The sequence below is a fragment of the Sminthopsis crassicaudata genome, chromosome 6 (genome assembly GCF_048593235.1).
Source record: "Sminthopsis crassicaudata isolate SCR6 chromosome 6, ASM4859323v1, whole genome shotgun sequence".
Lineage (NCBI taxonomy): Eukaryota > Metazoa > Chordata > Mammalia > Dasyuromorphia > Dasyuridae > Sminthopsis > Sminthopsis crassicaudata.
In genome coordinates this window covers 192,737,599-192,759,623 of record NC_133622.1, presented here as the reverse complement: position 1 = coordinate 192,759,623, position 22,025 = coordinate 192,737,599, and the positions used below count along the sequence as shown (strand labels likewise).

At 34.2% G+C, this 22,025-nt stretch overlaps 1 protein-coding gene across 2 annotated transcripts in view; it reads right to left on the bottom strand.

Annotated features, from left to right (window-relative positions):
• Nucleotides 1-22,025, bottom strand: part of ATRN (attractin) — a 239,148-nt gene that overhangs the window by 124,459 nt on the left and 92,664 nt on the right. For both annotated transcript variants that reach the window (XM_074274223.1, XM_074274222.1), the window contains exons 7-12: nucleotides 17,129-17,219; nucleotides 15,882-16,125; nucleotides 10,080-10,263; nucleotides 7,517-7,671; nucleotides 6,647-6,731; nucleotides 1,461-1,681 (exon numbers count right to left, since the gene is read on the bottom strand). In XM_074274223.1, coding sequence (XP_074130324.1) covers nucleotides 1,461-1,681; nucleotides 6,647-6,731; nucleotides 7,517-7,671; nucleotides 10,080-10,263; nucleotides 15,882-16,125; nucleotides 17,129-17,219 — 980 coding nt within the window. The remainder of the gene's footprint in view (nucleotides 1-1,460; nucleotides 1,682-6,646; nucleotides 6,732-7,516; nucleotides 7,672-10,079; nucleotides 10,264-15,881; nucleotides 16,126-17,128; nucleotides 17,220-22,025) is intronic.

Here is a 22,025-nt window from a genome sequence, read left to right as displayed (position 1 = left end):
TTCTTATTATTGCAGATTAATCCTGGGTTATTCAGATAGCTTTCCTTCATATTTGAATGTCTTTCTCATAGATATTTACAAAATTGGTATTTTTATATCCATATTTTAATATCCAAGTTTTTTATTTCTTTTTCTCAAATTCTACTTCTTTGAAGTATGTGTCAATATTTCCCAATTCTATAGTCTATATTTTTTAATCCTGCATTGAAAATGCCAATTTCTATTCTAAATTTATTCCTATGTCTTCTAAAAGTTTATTTCTCTTTTCAGGTTTCTGACCTTTTACCAAAAAAAAAAAAAAATAATAAAGAGTTTTGGGGAATTGGTTTTATTGTCTTTCAATGGTTCAGAAGGTTCCAGTCAGGTAAATTCAATCATTTTCCTTCATCATCTAATACTAGTTTATGGTGATTTGGGTTTTCTTTGAGATTTTACTCATTTTTTTTATGATCCTCTCGGTCAGTTTATCTGCCTGTGAAATAGGTATTTATTCAAGTTTGTTCTTTTGGTTTTGCTTTTTAAAAAAAAAAAAAAAATATTCTCAGTCACTTGTCTTTGGCTTCTGTTCTCATTCTTCAGTCTTTCTATCCTCCACTGCCACTTAAATCTCTGAAAGTTGGGCCTCATGATTATATTTAGCCTTGTCAATTTGAGAGTTATAAGGGTCAATTTAGTTCAATCTCTACTGATAAACTCTGGAAAAGTAAAAGGCATGAGGTGAAAAACTGGTCCTAGCTTATTTTCAAATTCCTATTTCTTCAAGTGTTAACACTTTTCTTTGAAATCTGTGGCTTTAGCATGAAATAGGTTGTAGTCTAGGGGGTACAAATTGGGAATTAAAGGAATTTAAGGTCTGTTATTTTTTGAGTTGTTTTTTTTTTAACTTTGTGTTGCTCTTTTTATTTTGTGAATTCAGCTTTACCTACTGTTTTCCCCTTTGTTATTAATCATAATTCCTTTTTCTAAGGTTTTTGGATGACAAAGCACTGCTTAAGGAAATTACTCTACCATCTAGCCAATCATGAGTTGGCACAATACTTTTCAAGGTCACCTCTACCTTAAACTGAGACCAAGGGAGTGATCTATAATATAATGGTCAGGCATCATGTCTCTTTCAGGGCTTTTTTTGACTACCTTTGCTACTCTCACTTTAGTAAAATACAAGGACCAGGGACTGAAAAATTTCTAGGAGAGCTTATTTTGCTAAACAAGGGTATTTTTAAACTTAGTTTCAGGGACCCAGAGGAGACTTCAAATATCATATGGTATCTTGGTATGCAATAAGTACCAATATGAAGCTGCTTTACAGTTTTAAAACAATTAAACAATTTATAAGGAGATTCCAAAATTAATTTACTAAAAAACCAAAACCAAAAGCAAGCCAAAAAATTCACCAACAACTACCACCAAGAAATAAAACTAGAACAAGTTACGTTTTTAAGCAAAGAAACAGCACATACTTCTTTTTGAAAAGCACTCTGCCCTGGTCTTCTCCTCTTGCATTTCAGTTGCCAGTTCCCAAGGGATACATTGAGATGAATTCATATTCCATACACACCGAACTTCTGGTCCTGCTGCTACACAAGTGTCCTCACTTTGATGTGCTTCACACCTTTCTGCTGTATACATCAGGATATCGCTGAGCAGAAGGCTATTGAAACCTCCAAATACATACATAGTGCTAAACAAGAAAAAAAAAAAGTTTTTATCCCAAATTTTCTATATGTGGAGCATATACTATACTAGTTAATTAAAGTCATTTTACCAAATATACTTCTGGGCAACATAATTTGAAAAAAACATTTGCAAGCAGGTCAAAAGGCACATACCCAGAATGGCAAGGAAATGGGAGGTCTAGTCAACCAAGGACTGACTGAAGGAATTGGCCATGTTTATCCTGTAAATGATGTTTTGGGGATATAAAGGGTGGAAGATAGCAGGGTTGGTATGATTGTAGTTCTGAAATTATTGAAAAAACTATCAAATGGAAGAAGACTTGTTCTGTTTGGCTCCAGGAAAGAACTAGGAGGACACAGAGAAATTCCAGGTAGGCACATTAACTTCAATAAAATGATTAACTTTCTAATAATTAAAACTATTCAAAAATAAGATGGGATATATTGGTAGGTGACATGTTATTGAGGAGGAAGCATTAACTTGTTAGGGATGCTGAAGGAAACACATGGACTGGATTGAACTAGATGATTTCTAATTCAAGATTTTTCTTGTCTATAAAACTCAATATATGAATCAAGAGCATAATGTAATGACTGGAAAAGAAAAACAATTTTCCCATTGTGACCTTAGGCCATATGGGAAAAAAGCACATTATCTAAAACAAGTGTTTATATATATATATATATATATATATATATATATATATATATATAAATAAAACAAGTTATATAATAATCTTACTGCCCAGTGCCCTGCTCAGACCTCAGAGTAATGTGTGCTCAGACCTCAGAGTAATGTGTTCAATCCTGGGCCTTACATATTAGGAATGATACTGATTAGATCAGATCCAATCGAAGGTGACCAGTATACTGTAACCTCAGAAAACCCTGCCAAAGGAAGATCAGCTGAAGGAACTGTGACGGTTTAGTCTACAGACAAAGAGAATTAGGGGAAATCTGATACCTGTCTTCACATCCCTAAATAGCTGTTCTGGGAAAAGGGAACAATTAGACTGTTTAGACCCAGATAGCAGAGTTAGAACCAATGGTATAAATTCGGTTAAGAGTCAGGCATTATGATAAAAACTTGAGATACAAAAAAAGGCAAAAACAGTCCCTGCTCTCAAGGAGTTAACAAAGTTAATAGAAGAGAACACATACAAACAACATACAAACATATACAAACATAATATATGCAGGATAAACTAGAGATCTCTGAAGAAAGATGCCAGCATTAAAAAGGATTTGGAAAGGTTTTTCACAGGGCTTTCTGCCAAGACCTGAAGGAAGCCAGGAGACAGGTATTAGAGACATGGAGGATAGATGGTGAAAAATCATTGAGTCAAGAAGTGTTATTACATAGAGGCATGTTTAAACTCAATATAAAGGAAGAACTTAATAAGTAGAAGTGGGACTGGTTGCCTCAGGAAAGCTCTGTCATGAGAAAAGTTCAAAGACTGGATAATTATTTGTCAGAATGTTACAAAAGTTACTACTGCTAGAGGTTGAACCAAATGACTTCTGAAGTCTCTTAGAAAAAATAATTGTACTTTTCACAAATCTCCACAAATAATCTTTCTCTATATGCATCTTGCTTCCACCTTCCATTCTTGAAAAGCTAAATGTTTCTAAGAAGCATCCCTTGGTATTCTTAAGAAACATTTCAAAATCCATTAAAAACATTCAATTTTAATAGCAGATACAACACTAATGCCCAAACTTAACATTCCTGTATCTCATATTACATCCAGTCTATAGTACCAATTAGTATTGTAAAGAGTTTCATAAATAAACACAGTCATGAATAGAATGTACAAGTGATTCTCTAGAGTCATTTGGTCTATCATTTGGGTATCCAAAAACAGCTGTATTCTCCAATTCAAGGGAAACAATCTTCTAGAGGCAGGATGGAACACTGGACTTCTAGACTACCTACAATATCATTAAACCCTGAACAAGTAGGAAGGGACTAAAGAGAAGACATGTCTCTGGATAGCTGGGCTCCCCGCATCCTCCAATGCTATTTTTGATTAGGGGGCAGCTAGGTGGCATAGGGTCAGTTAGGTGGTGCAGTGGATAGAGACCCAGTCCTTAAGTTTGGAGGACCTGAGTTCAAATCTGGCCTCAGACACTTAACACTTCCTAGCTGTGTGACCCTGGGCAAGTCACTTAATCCCAATTGCCTGTGTATGGGGGGGGGGGGGGGAGGGAGGGGGATTCTAGATATTAATAGCCTAGGAAGGAGGGACCTTTATTCTTCTGGTTTTCTCAAAGGACAAAAGCAAGGAAGCTCTCTTCATTTAGATAATTGAACAATAGTTCTCTTTTTAATATTGCTTTTAGCAAAAAATTTCTAGGGAGACCCTGTCCAGCCTGATTAAGGTCAGACATAGGAAACTAGTCCAGAATAGTGCTTCTCAAAAGTAAATGTCAAATCCCAGGGAAATTATAGTCATATCTCTGAAGAGATATTAATATTGGCTGCAGCTACTACATAGTCTATGAAACTGCCAAACTCTTAGAATTCAACAGTTTACTGCCATATGGAGGAAACAAGTGAGGTTAAAAAATGATTTGTTTTCTGGGAAAAGGAAGAGAAGGAAAGGAGGTGAGTATTTATAATGTGTATCTCACTTACCAGGCACTATGCTAAGCACTTTTAGATGTATTATCTTATTCAATCCTCAGAACAACCCCCAGAGTTAGATGCAATCATGATTCTCATTTTAGAGTTGAGGAAACTGAGGCAGACAGAAACTGGGTGACCTACAAGGCTAACATTTGAGTTTGATTTGAACTCAGGTCTTTCTAATTTCAGGTCACAAGTACTAAGAGGCATAAGAGGGACAAAAGTAGTCATCAAGCACCAGGAAAAGAACGCATCTCAGGTCTCTTGACTGTTGAGCCTGTGTCTGTCTCTCAGCACACATTTCATATGGTCTTCAATATATGTTTACTGAATTAATAGTGATAATAAAAATTCACGATTGATAACACAATAATGATTAGCATTATATGAGGCTGGCAAATACCACCTCATTTTATCTTCACAGGTTTAATTAGAAACGTTCCCCTTTTTAACCAAGGCACATAGCGGGTAACATGACTTGCCCAGGATCACACAGCTCCTAAGTGTCTGGGGGCAGCTTTGGGTTTTCCCGACTCCAGCCCAGTAGTGCTACAGGGAAGGTTCTACTGAGATAATGTGCATAAAATACTTTGCAAACTCCAAGAGAATCTGGGAATGATGCCAGTGAGGAGAGAGGCCTCCTGATTCTAAGTCAGACCCTCTATTAGAATGTCAGGCCATCAGCAAGGCACAGTCTAAGTCAATTGCCCTATTTTCATGCCATAGCTAGCCCAAATGCAAAAAGAGAACATTCCTAAGAAAAACTCAAGGCCACTGTGGCTTAGAACTTAGAACTTAGAAGGGTCAAAAAGGAAGAGGACAGAGACAAGGCCATCAAATGCAGAAATTAAGAAATCAAAGGATAAAAGATTTAGAGGCAGAGGATCTCTGTTCCAACTCCCTCACTTTACACATGAACAAACACAAGCCCAATGAGGTTGACTTTTCTACCAGAGTCACACATGTGGTATCAAAGGTAGGATTTGAATCCATGTGCCTAGAAACTCTTCACAAATGCCTCAGGAAAACACCAGATCTCTCTTCTGTCAATATTAAGTTAAGAAATAACTGCTTTGGTGCAGTTAAGCAGGAAATTCCTCCCTTTCATGACTATTTATATCTTCTTACTCTTTTATGGCCTCTTGACCTCTAGACAAGAGATAACAATAAAGATTTGGATCAGATGAGCTCTCAGGAAGAGTGATAGAGAGAACTGGTGGTAAGTGGAAAATCTGAAAGTGGTAGTAAATAACAAAACCTACTATTTTTTCTAGCCCATTTTTTGGGAAGAAGGCAGAGCCAGCATCAGAGGAGAACAATTCATGATATTGCATCTTCCAAAGAAAGATTTTCTGTAAGAGTCAAATGATAAGAGTGTGAAAAGAAAAATTGAAATCGAGAAGTGTGTTTATTCTAGAATAGGGTTCCAACATTGAAAATGGAAAGCAAAATGCAGGGACTGGGGTATGATAGTACTAAAATGGCTGGGAATGAAAGTATAGTAAGGAGCAGGAAAAGGGAGTTTTGTCCTGGGAGATGAACATCTGAGTCACTAGGATTAGGAGGGCAGGAGGTACAAATGGGCTAGCCATAGGCTAGTTAGTTATGGCCTCTAACTTTCAAGATCCTAATGATGGAGAATAGTACAAGTGAGGCAGGACCAAGGACAGAAAGGAATTCAGGCAGGAGGGTCTAGGCCAGTAGGTACTGAAAAAAACAGAAACTCATGTGGTTTCCATATAGCCATATGGTGGGGGATCAGACACACATAAAATGTTCCAACACACATGGAACATCCAATTAACTCTATCTGTTCTGGTATCTGATTTCCTGGTCTTGTGACATTTGATCTGATGTCTGAAGCTCCATGTTAGATAGTATCAGGCATATGACTATGGGCTTTCTGATTCCAAGGGCAATATAAGACCTAACCCCAGATCCCAGCACTTCTAAGATTGTTTCCTTCTTTAAAACTAATTTTTTATATCATCTACTTAACCCTCAATCTGAAGCTCAATTCTGTACTAAACTCCTTAAGAGTAGGGATTGTTTCATTATTTGTATCTATGCCCCCAGCAACTAACAAGAGGTAGACATTTAATAAATTATCAATTAATTTATTGAATGATTAGCTTCTCTCTATAATAGTTAACCCTTAAAAGGAAAACTTGCATGTCTGCATGAAGGCCTGTTAAACATGTGCCCTATCCACAAATTAATTTTTAAAAACATAATAAAAGTAATGGTAATATGACATTATTTCCCTCTTGTTACTTAGAAAAAATTAAATGACTTAATTTCTAATATCAATACACTTTTGAAAGATTCAAAATGTAAATACCTGTTATATAAGACTGCTGAGTGGCCAAATCTGTTAACATCATGATGAAGATCAGGTCTTCGAAGTACTGACCAGCGATCACAAGCTAGGATTAAGAAAGACTTATTTTAAAAAATGTCTGTCGTTCACGATATCCAGGGTCTGATATGATTTTTTGGGTGCCTCAAAAAAACTTCTGTTTCTCTCAATAATTAGCTGATGATGAATTCATCTACTTTTGAAATATGTTTTTGGCATTCAAGTTCATGTATTGCTTGCAGATGAACAAACACCACCCTCTACTGGTCATTAAAGGTAACCACATTTAGAAACCTCTAAGTGTGGATACTTCGAGTTTGAAGAACTCTTAAAGCATATTTATTTGCTCCAATGAAATATAAAAATTCTGACAGTCTGTTGAAAAGGTTTTCTGAAAGTAATTCTTACAGAAGAATAACAAGTTGGAATGCACACAGGCCCCATATTCAACAGGTAACTCAATCCACTCTCAAAAAATTATTTTCTAAAATTATTCAACCCAAAATAATGTCAGAAAGAAAAAACTAGGCCTCCTAGTGTCTTCTGAAAGTGTGAAAACTGTTTTAAATAAGTCTTTAAAAAGAATCTCAACTCCGTCTTCCCTATATTGACTTATCTAATATATAAAAGCACATTTTTCAAAAGGTTCCTTGAAGCCTGAAAAGAAAGGGATAAGAAGGAATGGAAATATACATTTATTAACCACCTTCTTTGTGTCAGGCACTTTATAAATATTATTTTATTTTATCCTTAGAATGTCCTAGGAAGTAAGTGCTATTATCAATTCCATTTCATCATTGAAGAAACTATAAAGAAGCTCATTTAATGTTAAATTAGCTCTCAAAAACTTACCAATATCATAGGCCATGAAATCTGATGAAAAGCACTTGGCACCATGGCTCATAGAGGTATCATTGTGTGTGTTTCCTCCAAATACCAGCATAGTTCCACTGATTATCACAGCCGTGTGCAAATAACGGAAAAAACGGCTATCTTTAAGAATGGTCCTTTTAAGGTGAGGGAAGAAAAAGCATTTGAAAAAATACTTGTTACTTATTGAATAATGTATAATACCATTTCATTAATTTACAAGAAAAAATACCTGACTTATATGGCTTCTCCAAAGTTCCAAGGTCCTAGGATTCTACTACTTTCAAGAGCAATATTTTCCTCCCAAGATTTAGCTCATGGGATTTAGAACTGAAAAGAGCTTTATCTGACCCTTTCCCTTAATTTTACAAATGAGGAAATTAAGGCTGAGAAAAAGGAAGTGACTAGCTCAATGCTATACCTAATGTTAAAAACAGATGAGGGAGGGAGGGAGAGAAGGAAGGAAGGGAAGGAAGGGAAGGAAGGGAAGGAAGGGAAGGAAAGGAAGGAAGGCAAGGAAGGGAAGGAAGGGAAGGAAGGGAAGGAAGGCAAGGAAGGGAAGGAAGGCAAGGAAGGGAAGGAAGGCAAAGAAGGGAAGGAAGAGGAGGAAGGGAGGGAAAGGAGAAAGGGAGGGAAGGAAGGAAGGAAAGAAGGAAGGGAGGAAGGAGGGGAGGGAAAAGAGGGGAGGAAGGAGAAAGATCAGTGAGAGGACTCTTTTTCTTTCTTCTATATTATGCTATGCCTTTTTTCCTGTTTTTCCCTTGCTCCTGAAATATATTCAAGGACAGAAAATATTAACCCAGTTGAAAGTTCCTCTGAAAAACAAACTAAATATTTTTTACTTGATTAGTAAGTTAGAAGAACTCAATCCTTCCCCCATACTAAAGCCATGGAACCTATAGCTTTTGAAAAATAGATGGAAATCAAATGTGTACTTAATAACTTTTAAATGGAATTTTAAAATTTCAAAATATTGTACCAATTCTGTTCAATACCCAGATAACATAATTGATATAAATAAATTTCACCTCAAATTAGTCACTTTACTTATTATAATGATTAGGATTTTATTATTACATACATTTTATCAGGTAAGAGTAAATAAATATTCTGCTCATCTATATACATGGATTATAGTCTAATCTAGATTGAATAACAGCATCTCAGTTATCTACAAGGAAATTACAATCCAAAAAGGGCTTCTGAGTAATCAAATTGTATTCAAAGAAATTCATGTACTTTACTCAAAGTTAAAGCCCGTGAGCCCAGATTCAGACTTTATTTACTTTTACTTTACAAACAACTCAAGAACCTGTTTTTCAAATCCCTTGTGTGAATTAGGAGAACAGAATTGATAAACTGTACAAGCAGACAACATAAAGGAGCAAAAATTGATAGCCAAAATTTCAAACAAGGACTCAGGAAAAAAACAGTTTGTTCAGGCCACTTAATAAAGAGGCAAAATAGGCATATTGACTGAGGCTGCACACATTCAGTAATAAAAGCTAGGGAGCAAATCAACTCCCCTTTTCACCTAGTCCAAAAAAACCCACAATCTAAATAAATGAATAAATGAATATGGGAATACCCTCAGCAGAAATGACTGCTGTTCACATTCTGTCAATCAGGACCCAAACATTTGGGGGCTGTGAGGGGGCACACCTCTTAATTCCAGTTCCTCTGATAAGGAGTTCCAAGCTACAGAGGGGCTAGGCCCTTGGGCATCTGCTCTAAATCCAACATGGATAAAGTGAGGGTGGAGAATCAGGTAACCTGAGGAGGGTGGAACTGGCACCAACACAAAACAGAAGGTCAAAGCTAGACAACAGGAGTGGGACTGGGCAGAGTAGTCCCTGCACTTCTAATTTGGGTGACATAAGAAGACAGGTTTTAAGAGGAAAAAATAAACATTAAATTATATTGAGAAAATACTACCTTTTAAGGAAGGGATGTTTGTGAATGAGATAAACTGAGTGAAGACCTCTCATGGGAATGTGACTTTAGACTTTACAATAACAAGTTGAACTATAGCTAAAAAGCTGCAGGTGCGTGCATACATACATACATACATATATATGTATACATATATATATATATGTGTGTATGTACATATATATATACACACACATATATATATATATATATATATATATATATATATATATATATATGTATGTATATGTATATATTTTTTAAATCTGAAGAGTGTCTGATTTTTAATTTGGGTACAAATTTGTAACTAAACTCAGGGAAAAATTCCTTCCCAAAACATTAAAATAAAGTTTGAGTGCATGAAAAGATAACTCATTTCCTTCCAAAACATTCAACTATTCATGATAACTTCAATCTCCAAGAATTCTGGCTAACTAGGAGTTTGCTCTGGCACTAAAGAGATATGAAAATCAACAGGAAGCGGAGGCTTCAGGTGGCTTTCTCCATTTTTGTATATAATAATGAGTTACTGTATACTTCCTCATTTACCTTTATGCATTATCATAAATCAAGGAACAAAATCAATAATTATATTGAGGAAGAAAATACCTACCACATCTGAGTGTCCACATCATACTTATATAGATCATCAGCAAGTCTATATTTGTTGGCACTGAAAGCCTTATAACCACCATGTATGTAGAGGGAATTTGTCTTGGCATCATAAACACTACTGTGACCATAACCTCCTTGCACAAGAGCACCCTGAGTTTGTAAAATACTCCATGTATTCTTACCTAAAAAAGGAAATAGATTTAAAGTCAAATATTATAGGTTTATTTAACTTTGGAATTTTAATACTGTAATATTAACTAATTAATATTAATTTTAATATGACAGATAAAGATAAAAGGCATTAGGAAATACAGTTCAGCTGATTAATTTTCGTTTTTGAATTACTGTTAATAAGAAAAATGATTGCAACAGAAATAGCAAATAATTTAAGTAAATTAGAAAACACCAACTTGTTAAATACTCAAATTTTAATTTTTTCAGTTCTTATCTACAGGAAGCATCTGAACAAAACAACTCCAACTTACTACAAATATTTAATTGACTACTTAATGTTTACGCCATGATTTTCATGAGATCAAAGTGGAATGAAATCGCTGGTGGGTTTTTTCTTTTTTAAAATAATGAACAGTTTTTATTTTCAAAATCCTGAATAATAAAGTGGTGACAGATCTTAAAATTGCTAATGACAATTTGATTACACTAACAAATTTCTAACTTTGAACTATGCCTAACCTAAAAGGTTAAGGAATCAAAACTAATCAGGTTCCAAGCAGAACAGGTGACCTTTCCCCTTACTTTTTATATCTATCATATGAAGCAAGAATTTCAAAGGCAACAGAGATTAAATAGGTAAGTATGGAATAACTCTGATTCAAACTCAGACTATGATAACTAGAAAGTCAATGAAAGGTAAAATCTCTTTGATATACAACCCTAAGCCAGACATCGTTTAAAAAAAAAAAAAAGATGTAATATAAAGAAATAACACCTCATATTTCTCCCATTGTTGCTTACTTAGAATTAATTCAGACTACTCTCTAGGAAAACAGGCTGGCTTCAGAACTTTAAGGACTTGTCCCTCAAGAAGGACACAATACAAAGTACTGTCCAAGGGCAAAGGGAAATAATGTCCTGTTCCAAGGGCAAAGGAAAACTGGCAGAATATTCTGAGTTGACCCAGGTTACAATGGACATTCTGAGAACTGAAGTGGAAAAGAAAGGGAAATCAAAAGAAAATAGAAAGAATTTGGAATTAATGGCTGAAATCCAAGCAAAGTCATTTTTTTTTCTTGTCAGTTAAGCAGCCTCAGCTGCTCTGCTGAAGTGTTAAAAGGACTTAAAATGATAACATTTTATTCTATTTCTCTCATGTATGATCTGCCAGGATAACTATCTAGAAAATATATACCCACCCACATCTTAGTATTAGTTTCTTGGTTAGAATGGTTGGTTAATGTAATAAATGATGGACTGCAAATAAAATAAAACATAGAAAAACTAAATTATTTTATGGTAACAAACTGTATTATAATCTCCTTCCTTAATAGCCACATCTTCACAGTTTAATCATGAGAAACTAAAGAAGAATATAGTATACCAGATTAGTTGTGGAGCCCAAGGGGAGGGATAAGGTGCTAGTGCTGAGAGAGTAAGGATAGAAACCAGGTGTTAGGAAGCTGGCACACTTTTAGAACTTTGACTTAGACCTAAGTGAAATATTAGCATTTGAAAGAATGATTAGGCATGAATCTAAGGGGACAAGCTAGAAATAATAAACAGAAGTTGACAAGAAAACATCTCCTCAATGTTAGGGGGGAAATCCTAACAATTAGAGGTAACCAAAAGTAGCTACTTTTAAAATTAGTTGTTTCCCAACACTGGAGGTATTCAAGTAGATTTCAGATAATCCCTAGTCAAAGATGATGTTTATACAGGGAACTCCGCAGGAATTAGACTAGGTGATCTGCCACAACCCTTCTAAGTTTGAGATTCTGAGCTTCTAAAGATTCAAAGATTTAGCATGCTAGAATAATGGATAAAATGAATAAGATTCAATGTGATATAAATAATGTGAATTCCTATGCTTAGCTTAAAAAAAATAAACTGCACAAATGATTTTTTCAAAATCTAAACTGGAATTTAGTTTGAATATCATAATATAAAAGGGGTAAAGATAAATGGAATTGGATGCAAGAAAGGATGGTCTTGATCCTGAGAAATCTTCAAAGTGACTGATGAAGCACAGATAAAGATACTGGCCATCTTTGCTTTAAAAAAAAACTTCAGAGGAAACTTATTAGATATCTTCAAATAATTAAAAGAGAGAGGATGAGAACAAGGACATAAGTGTATGTTAGAGCTTAAGTACCAGCTTCTATATAAAATCTTTTCAGAGCCCCTTCCCTTTCTAGACAACCTTTTATTTATTTTGTATGTATTCAGTTTATGATATGTGTTATCTCTCCAGATAAAACATAGGCTCCTAGAAGTCAGAATCAGTTTCCTTTTTGTCACTGCATCCCTAACACCCAGAACAGTGCTTATTTATTAACAAACAAAAATTTGCTGATTGACTGAAGGAATGTTAAATACAGAAAAGAAACTCAAGCTTTATTCTCTCTAACTCCAGGGAAAAGGAGCAGCCCTTACCAATAATATCGAACAAATACATCTGGGTTTTTGAAGGCAGGACTCCTGTGGCACAGCAGGAACAGAGCAGTGCTTCTCAAGCACACTAAGTTGAGAATACAAAGACAATTTCCTTCATAGCAAATCCAATCCCTTTTACAATCCCAGCCAAGTGATGTGAATAGGAGAAAAAGCCTCTCTTCACTGTACAACAGAGTACAACAGTGTTAAACCTCATTGGTGCTAAAAGTAAAGATAAATCAGGCTACCCTAGCTGACTTCTCTTTATCACTCATAGAACAGAAAGCAGGAGAAGCTTCCTTTGGAAGTAATCTCAAAAAGAAGATTGACAGTATTGCAATATGTCAGCTACTATGAATTAGGCTGTCACAACTTCTCTGATTTCTTTTGGTCCTGGAAAATAGCAAGATTTTGTAGATTAGGGTGTAAATTTTTGGTTTAGAATTGAGAAAAGATATAGGGGACAGAGCTAAAAGAAAAGGGAAAGGGAAATAAGAAGTCAATGTAATACTGGCCTATATGAGCAATACTCAATAAATTCCTGAACTGGGAGCAGGCAAAACCTGAGCTTACTCAAATCCTACTTGAAATAACTGTTAGCTGTGTGATCCTGGACAAGTTATGTAACCTCTCCCAAGCACCAGCTTTTTTATCTATAAAATACAGATAATAATAACACCTATCTTACAATAGGATTGTGAGAACAAGACAGAATGAAATACATAATCTTCCTTACAAACTTTAAAGTGCTATTTAGATTTTAATTATTATTATAGCCCACTCTATATCTGAGGAGGTGATCATTCCACTTCCATGTGAGGAAGGTTAATAATGGGGCATTTATTCCACACCAATGGAGTCTATTCCACTTGTTCTCAGGTCTAAAGGTTGGCAAGTATTTCCTGATACCAGATTCAAATCTCCCTCTATAAAACTTCCATTGCTCCTAGTCCTATTTTCTGCAGCCAAGCTAAACAAGTCTCACCTTCTTCCACAGAACATCTTTTTATTTACTTCTAAGAGAGTAAGGTAACTTCTCTTCCCTAAGTATATTCAGTTCCTTCCATTAATCCTCATATGACATGCCCTCCTGTCCTCTTGTTCCTATTCCCTGTAGAGAATGTACCTATGTCAACATCCTTCCTAAGTCAGAACTTAATACAATACTGCAGATGAAAATTGACCAGAACAGAAGACAAGTCTATTTCCTGTCTAAATAATCTATTAATTCAGTTTACTATCTGAATAATATTTTTGGCTCCAATTTCACACTTGAAAAAATGGAAGTCTCAGTCTTCTAAAAGGTTACAAAGATTTCTTCACTAATTCCTAAGTAATTCCAATTTCTAAATGGTGGTTCAAAGCGCCAGTTTGAGCCTTTGTGGCTTCCTGAGCTAGAAACCAGTCATATTCGTTTTCAGACTACCTCTTTTCTCACTGCTTCTTCATCTATTTCTAGTATGAATTTCCCCTTTTTATACCTTTCCTTGCCATCACTCTGGGCCACAGAAGTGCTGGTTTTGAGGAGATTTTTTAGAATTTATTTTTAAAAAAAAACATATTATGCAGAAAAAAAAATCAACAAAATGGTTGCAATAATCAGAAATGTACAGGAGACTATTTAGCTCACAGTGTTCTTCTTGTTATAACCTAACCTATAATTCAAAGTTTCAAAGTCCAAGGCCTGCAAGATTTTTTCCTGACTGCTACAAAGTATCTAGTCCTCAAAAAGAATAATCTCTCTCATCCCTTCAATTTTACCTAGGTGCTTTGTTACTTATAAGATGATTTATAAAATTCTTATTGCTTATTCTTATTGCTGGTAGATTTTTGCTATTCTATCCACATTCCTATGTAATTACTTATATAAATAAATATTTCCCTTTCTTCTACAAAAAGGAATTTTTAAAAACCTGTCTCAATGTTTTCTATTGCCCCAAACAAAAAAGCAAAAAATACCCAGTTCACTCCTAAAGTTTACAAAAGACAATTGTTTTCATTAGTTTTTTTCTTCAAGAAGCTTAAACCTAGCAGCAATATATTACAAAATATTCAAATATTTACAATAATCTTTGTACAGTTATCATAAAAGAGGTATGAAAAAAAGTGCTAGCAAGTTTCAGGAAAGGAAAAAAAAATGCTATTCAGTCACTAAAGATCTTCAAAGGTCCCATGGAAAAGGTCACATTTTAGCTATGACTCTACAAAAGGACAAGATTTCATTAGATGAAGAGCATAAGGAGGGAAGAGCAGGAATAATGGTTCTGTGGCAGCAAAGCATGAAACATATCTGGGTAACAGTGACTCTATGCAAGGCTGTATGCTGGTTAGATTGGCTTTAAACCTTCAGGGTATTTTAAAAATGGAGGCTGAGGGGGTGGGATGAAATGAGGGTAGGGAGAAACAGAAAACAGTTAAACTGAACCATCCAAGACCTATACTATGATGGTATAGCTAGTGGCAATAAAAATGGACGAGAGGAGAGAGTTAAAAAAGACAGTTAAGACGGAACTTCTTGGGCATTAGTGATTTTGGAATTAGGCAATTAAGGGAAAGGCAAGCATAACAGTTGCAAGTCTGGTTAATTAGAAGGACAGTGACAGGGCCCCCAACAAAAGTTATCTGTGGGGAATCTCACAGAAACACATATTATTTTCTGAGGACAGATATCAAGATAGTCATAGCATGTAAATTTCATATAGTATTCTGCATAAACCCATCATGTAAATCTAGTATTTCGCATAGAGCAGGCATGTGGTTTGTTTTTTTTTTAACTGAATATCTATGATATCTAATAGTCATATCTATGAGCAGGGTTTTGGTTTTTTGTTCCTGTGGGCTTTTTTTCCTGGCAGGAGTGTGATGAAGAAGAGAGAAGAAATGCAGAAAGGAGTCCCATTTTAGACAGATGAAATAACTTCAATTTCTTAAAAATTTCCTTATAGTTCTTAATTTTTAGTGCTATAATCACTTTTGTCACCTCAAGACCTTATCCAAATGTCCACATTTCTCATGTTAGAGATTTCAAAACTGGTCAGTGGCTGAAATATCCAAATCTATTTTGCCACCTCTGATCTTCCATACCATATAAATGTTAACCAAGTTTTAGGAGAAAAGACTGGCTCAGTGTTAATTATGTAATAAATGGTAAAAAAAAAAAAAAAGTAACCACTGACAATAATGTACCTACCAATGTCATATTCCTGCACATTGCTTATGTAGCCATAGAGAGGGCAGTGACCAAAGATGACCAGCATGACAACTCGGCCATTTTTCATTGTGACAATGTGTGCTGAGTGCCCAACAACTGCATACTGCTCCTTTGCTTTAGGGGCCAATAAAACCCATGATTCATTTTTAATGTGAAACACCCTCAACTCATTTGTCACATTGCCTGTTGAATCAATTTTTCCTCCATACATGTAGATTTTGTCCTAGAAACAAAATTTGGAAGAAATGTTAAAAGCCTCAAACATGAGAAGAAGAAAGGTCATTTATTTGTACTCTACATTACATAAGAAATTCTTAATGACTGCTTTTAGATTCTAAACATTTGGAAAAGTCACTGAAGAGGTATAGAATCACCTATATAAATGATTTTCACAAACATGATTTTAATATAACATGTGACACTGAAATACAAGTTATGATCCCTTTTTTTTTTTTTTTTTTTTTTTCAGGAAGGAATGAACATGATGCAGTGGCTAGGGCACTGGGCTTGGAATAGGGAAGATCTGGATTCAAGGTCCACCTCTGACACTAACTAGCTGTGTGACCCTGGGCAAGTAATTTAATCACTCGGTGCCTCAATTTTCTCATCTATGAAATGAGGAGGGTATAGTCCATGGCCTCCAAGGCCATTTCCAGTTCTAAATCTATGGTCCTATGGAGATTAAATTGTAATTATCACATGACATATCTCCAGCATCTGTCCACTCTTCCTGGTCTTCCTTTTATGAAGTGTTTTGGAGAATAAAGTGCCTTGAAAAGAAAAAAACTCAACAGGTTTTCACATTACCCCCTACCATGGATTTTAAAAAAAAAAAAAAAAAACATGAAAACTTACTGGGAAATATGACTATTCTTTCTTAAAGTGATCTAAAAATTTATGAAAAAATATGCTTGTGTATAATTAATTACATAAGCAGCTACAATCTGTTTTAGGATTTAAGTGTCTTGCCCCACAATTCCATTTTCCTAATACAACATAAATTCTACTAAAAAAATTACTCTCAATAGATGTCAAGATCAATTTAAACTTCTCTTAATTTCTACTTATCTACTGCTCTACCTTTTATTATGTTCTCCACATGGGAGGCAAGATTTTACCAATCAAATCATATTAAATCTTTTTTTTTTAACCACAATATATTAATGCAAATAAAACAATAACAGAAAAGTTAACAATTTCTCATGCCTGAGTGGAGACATTTTTACCTTGTATAATGCCAATGAATGACCATATCTGACAACCACATCATTTACAGTTTGGTTCAGTGGAAGCCACTCCCCAGCATCAAGGTCATACCTGTACAACAAGGAGAGATTATGTTTTTACTCAAACAAAAATAAAAGTATTTCACATTCTGTTCTTTATTATTAGTTCCACCAAGTTTAGAGTCACACTAAACTTGCCGGGACGAAAAGTGTTCAGGGAGGAGCCATCTAGTTACACAAAATAAGTATTTGGATAAGTAAATATCAGGGATGATGGTGGGACTTTAAAGAAAAGAAAGTGAATCATAATTGCTGTGGACAACAAAGGATGAGCAATCCCTCCAAATTGGTGTTACTGCTTCATTTTAGGGATAGGAACTAGGCCTGTGTTTTTATTGATCCAGGGAATTTCCAGATGAGGAAACTCCCCTGATCCATGCAGCCTGGCATTTTCTGTGCAATTTACTGTGGGAGAGTTATCTAAAGAACTGAGAGATTAAGTATCTGCCCAATGTCACATAGCTATTGTGTGTTAGAGGCAAGAATTAAACCTGGTCTTCCTGGCTTTGAGGAAAGCTATCTAGACACTGTGCCATTCTGCAATTTAAAAAAAAAGAGTTTACATGCCATCACTCCCAGGATAAACTTCAATTCAGCTCATAGATAGAAAGGTGAGAGAAAAAGATGGCAAGAAAAGATAAGCAGCATAAGGAGAGGCTGAATGGTTATTTTAAGGGCTGTTAAGGGAATTCACATTCACATGTACTGTATTTCATGCTCACTTAAAACTAGTACTGATCACCTTAATTTTCATTATCAGGCCTTCTATTTTAATTCATTATACAAAAATAAATATTAAATAGGAACATATCCTTAACAACACAACAAAAAAACTTTGCTGTGATGTCATGACTACTCATTTGTTATATCCCATGGAATTGCTTTTATTTCACCTCATATATTTTTTTCAGAATAAAACTAACCACATTAGGCAGATCAGTGTGTGTGTGTGTGTGTGTGTGTGTGTGTGTGTGTGTGTGTGTGTGTGTGTGTGTGTTTAAAACAGAAAGTGCCTGTTACTTCAAATTATTAAGTATAATTTTTAAATTTTACAAATTACAAATTACAAAAAGAATTTACAAATTGTGTTATTCCCAAATCTGTGCTTTTGGATCTTTTTCTAATTCCTCATATTAAACAAATCTAGAAATCAATGCATTTTCAGTACGATTAAAAAAAAATTAAGACCTTTTTGTTTCCTAAAAATCTTCTAGGCTTTTAAAAGTTTTACATGTGCATGTAAAATTTTAAATTAATTTCTAATAAAATTAAAAGTTTTGGATTAAAAAGGCAACAAGTATGCTAAATCAAATTACTTTTGTGTGCCAGACTATATTAAGAATTATTTTTCAATTAAGATTTTATATTTGTCCAAGTACCAGTTAGAGCTTGATTTTAATAAGATCAAGATCAGTAAGTTTTCAAACTGTATATTTATATATTTCTATCTGGACTTTATGTCCAAAAATAAATAAGTCTATTGCCTATGTGGTCACAGAGAAAGGAGTATCACTCTAAACTGGATTATAGTGAACCGAAACTTGGATTCTAATTAGCTCTGTAACCATGGGCAATGCACTTAACTTTCCCTGATCTTCAATTTACTTACTTATAAAATGAAGTATTAATACCAATAAGATGATATATGTAAAATCTATTATAACTATAAAAGACTGCATAAATGTCAGCTATTATATTTCAATGAAATTAAACATTTCTTTAAATAGCATGTACAAAGACAAAATATTCGAGAAATAGTTGCCACTAATATAGAGATGATATGTTTAAACCCCATATATAACATGTTATTTAAAACATTCATTTTTTTCCATGAGGGCAGTGACTATACCTTATCTAAATTTCAGTATTTTCCTCCTCCCATCTTCTCCCATACCACAGAGTTTTTACACACAGGGTATTTACTGAACTTAAGTCAATAAACTATGTAATGCAACAGAAATCAAGAATAATATGCAGTCTAATATATTCCCAACACTGTGTAATTATTACTTACATTAGGAAATTAGGAAATTACTTACATTAGGAAATTATTAGTTACATTAGGAAATGTAGGTGACAAAAAAAAAGATTTCAGTAAAGATAATTTTCTTTAAGATATAAAAAAGATAAAAGCAAGTCAACAAGGAAAAGTTATTTTAGAGAAAAGTAACTCATAATCTGCAAATCAAACTTACAAAGTACTTCTAAGTAATGTGCTGGGGGAAAACATTTAGAATCAGAAGACATAGGTTCAAATCTCACCTGTTTCTTAATACTTGACCTAAGTTTTTTTATATGTAAAATGAAGGAGCTGGAGCAGATGTTCTCTCAGGTCCCTTTCAGATCTAAAACTTATGACTCCATGAGCCTCATAAGACAGACAGTATCAAAAATATTTTCATTTAAGAAATGAGAAAAATGAGTCTTAGAAAAGTTAACTTATTTGGCCACAGTTACACTATGAGCTAAGCATTACTGGTAATGAAATCCACATCATCTGATTCCATGATCAGTGAATGCTCTTTCTATTAAATCAGACTGCCTCTTATATGCTTCAATATATTCCTAAACTACTATTATCATTTCTGGTCATTTATAAGATAGATTTTGATGGGTAAAAAGCCTTAAAATGTTCTTTACCAATCCACAAATAATTCATCATTGTTATTATTCATCATCAAAAGTATTGACTTTTAAACAATTAAGTAGATAAAAAAAATTACTTCAAGACTGAGCATGAGAAAATACTTTTTAAAGTAACAAATATGATGCTCTTGGCCCTATATCCTAAAACAATTCATATTATTTATTTAAAGGAAGATCTGTTTGAACTTTAATGCTACCTGTGTAACTATTATACGATTTCCCCCAAATAAAGTTTTGCTAAAGAGTCAGTGTATCACTTTTTTAAAACTTTCAAGATGTTATACCTACTCTCCCCAATGCCTTAGTGGATTTTAATTTATTATAAGTTGCTATTGCTTATAGAATTCTCCAAACTTATCTTATCAGACAAGAAAACTACAATCAATCACTAGGTTCATACTCAAAAGTGTTTCTAACTTGGTAGGTATATTGGGATATTGGGATAATTGGTTAAGTCCTAAAAGGTGAAATGAGAGAAGTACAAGGTTCATTTGCATCTACTCTGTTTAAAAAAACCTCCTTAGGATTGCTACCTACAATTGTATTATAAAAACTCTGCTCTGCAAATTAAAGCTTCGCTCTTTCTGATATAACCAACCACAAAGACAAAACCATCATTTGAGAGTCCTCTCTACCTCCCAAGAAAAAGAAAAGAAATTCATCACAAAGTTTTCACTTGGCTAGCAATATCATCAACAAATTTCTGAAAAAGTCCTCTTACAAAGAGAAGCACTTCTGCCAAGATCCTGTAGATCTAGACTATACATGCTCAAGGACCAACTACCTTTATAAGTAAAGCCATGACCAAATAAAAAATTAAGATCCAAAAAGCAACAACTGAGAAATCCCAGCTTCCAACCAATTAAAAGACCTTAAATTAAAATTAAAAGTCCAAAGCCTAGATCAAAAAGCAGAAAACAGAGAAAACTCTGCAGAAATAAGTATAAAAATATAGGGATGGATAATTAAACCATGCTTTCTTCATGGATCTGTTAAGTCAAATGTATTATAGTGGGGATTCTTTTTCTGGTATAGATTAGACTAGCTGGTCACTGAGAACTCTTCCAGATTTTAAATTCTATAATTCTCGTACTTCATAAACCCAGGAGATATGCTCCTTTGGGACATTGCCTTGCAGCTCTCATTAAATAAAAATGGAACCAAGAACATGTAAGAATAGTCACTGTGTTATTTCTAGACAAAAGAAAAGTATAATGTCTTGTGATGGTAAAGATCTCAAAGATGGATTAGGCTCTAAACTTCAGGACTTCAAATAAGCTTGTTATTTATTGTGCTTATCTCTGTTTTTAAGCACAGTTAAGTATATTCTCACAATAAAGGACCTACTAAAGTTTGTAGCACTGTCTTTGAAAAGCAAGGGTCACTTTTAGACTCTGAAAAGTCACTGGAAGAGGACTATAATAAAGAAATGTATAATTAACTTCTACCATTTTTTTTCTGGTAGAAGTTAATTGTGTGTTAATGTGTGTATATGTATATATGCATGAATGCAAGTATATGTGTATATGTATGTATCTCTGAAACAATAAGTTTCTGTGTAACCTATTATACAGAAATTCATAGTAAAATAGTCCATGCAACCAGAATAAACAATTTAACTATTTTTGTAGATGAATTTTCATGCATCTTTTAACTTCTTTTAATGAAACAGAATCATAGTACACTACAAGTTAAAGGGCTTAGTCATAATAAAAAATATTCGTTGCTAATAATTTCTGTCATGACATTACCTTAAAGCCCTGATGATTTTAAGGAAATGATGAAGCTAATACAGTTACTGAGAGTTCTGTCTTTCAGTTATGGCTAGGAAGAGAGTACTTAAAGAAATAAATAATAGAGATCACAAAAAAACAAAACAAAACCTTTTAATTACATAAACTAGAAAGGCTTTTTTTTTATATAAACAAAATCAATGTAACAAGGAGAAGGGAAGTTATGCATGATGGAAAAGACATTTGCAATAAATATGTGACAAGTATCTAATATCCAAGATATATAGAGAGCTAATATAAATATAAGACCAAGAGTCATTCCCCAATGAATAAGTGGTCTTAGGGTATGAACAACACTTCACAAAAAAAACCAGCTATTAACCGTATTGAAGACTATTCCAAACACCAATAAAAGAAATGCAAATAAAGCAAATCTATGCTTCTACCAAGCAAATTGG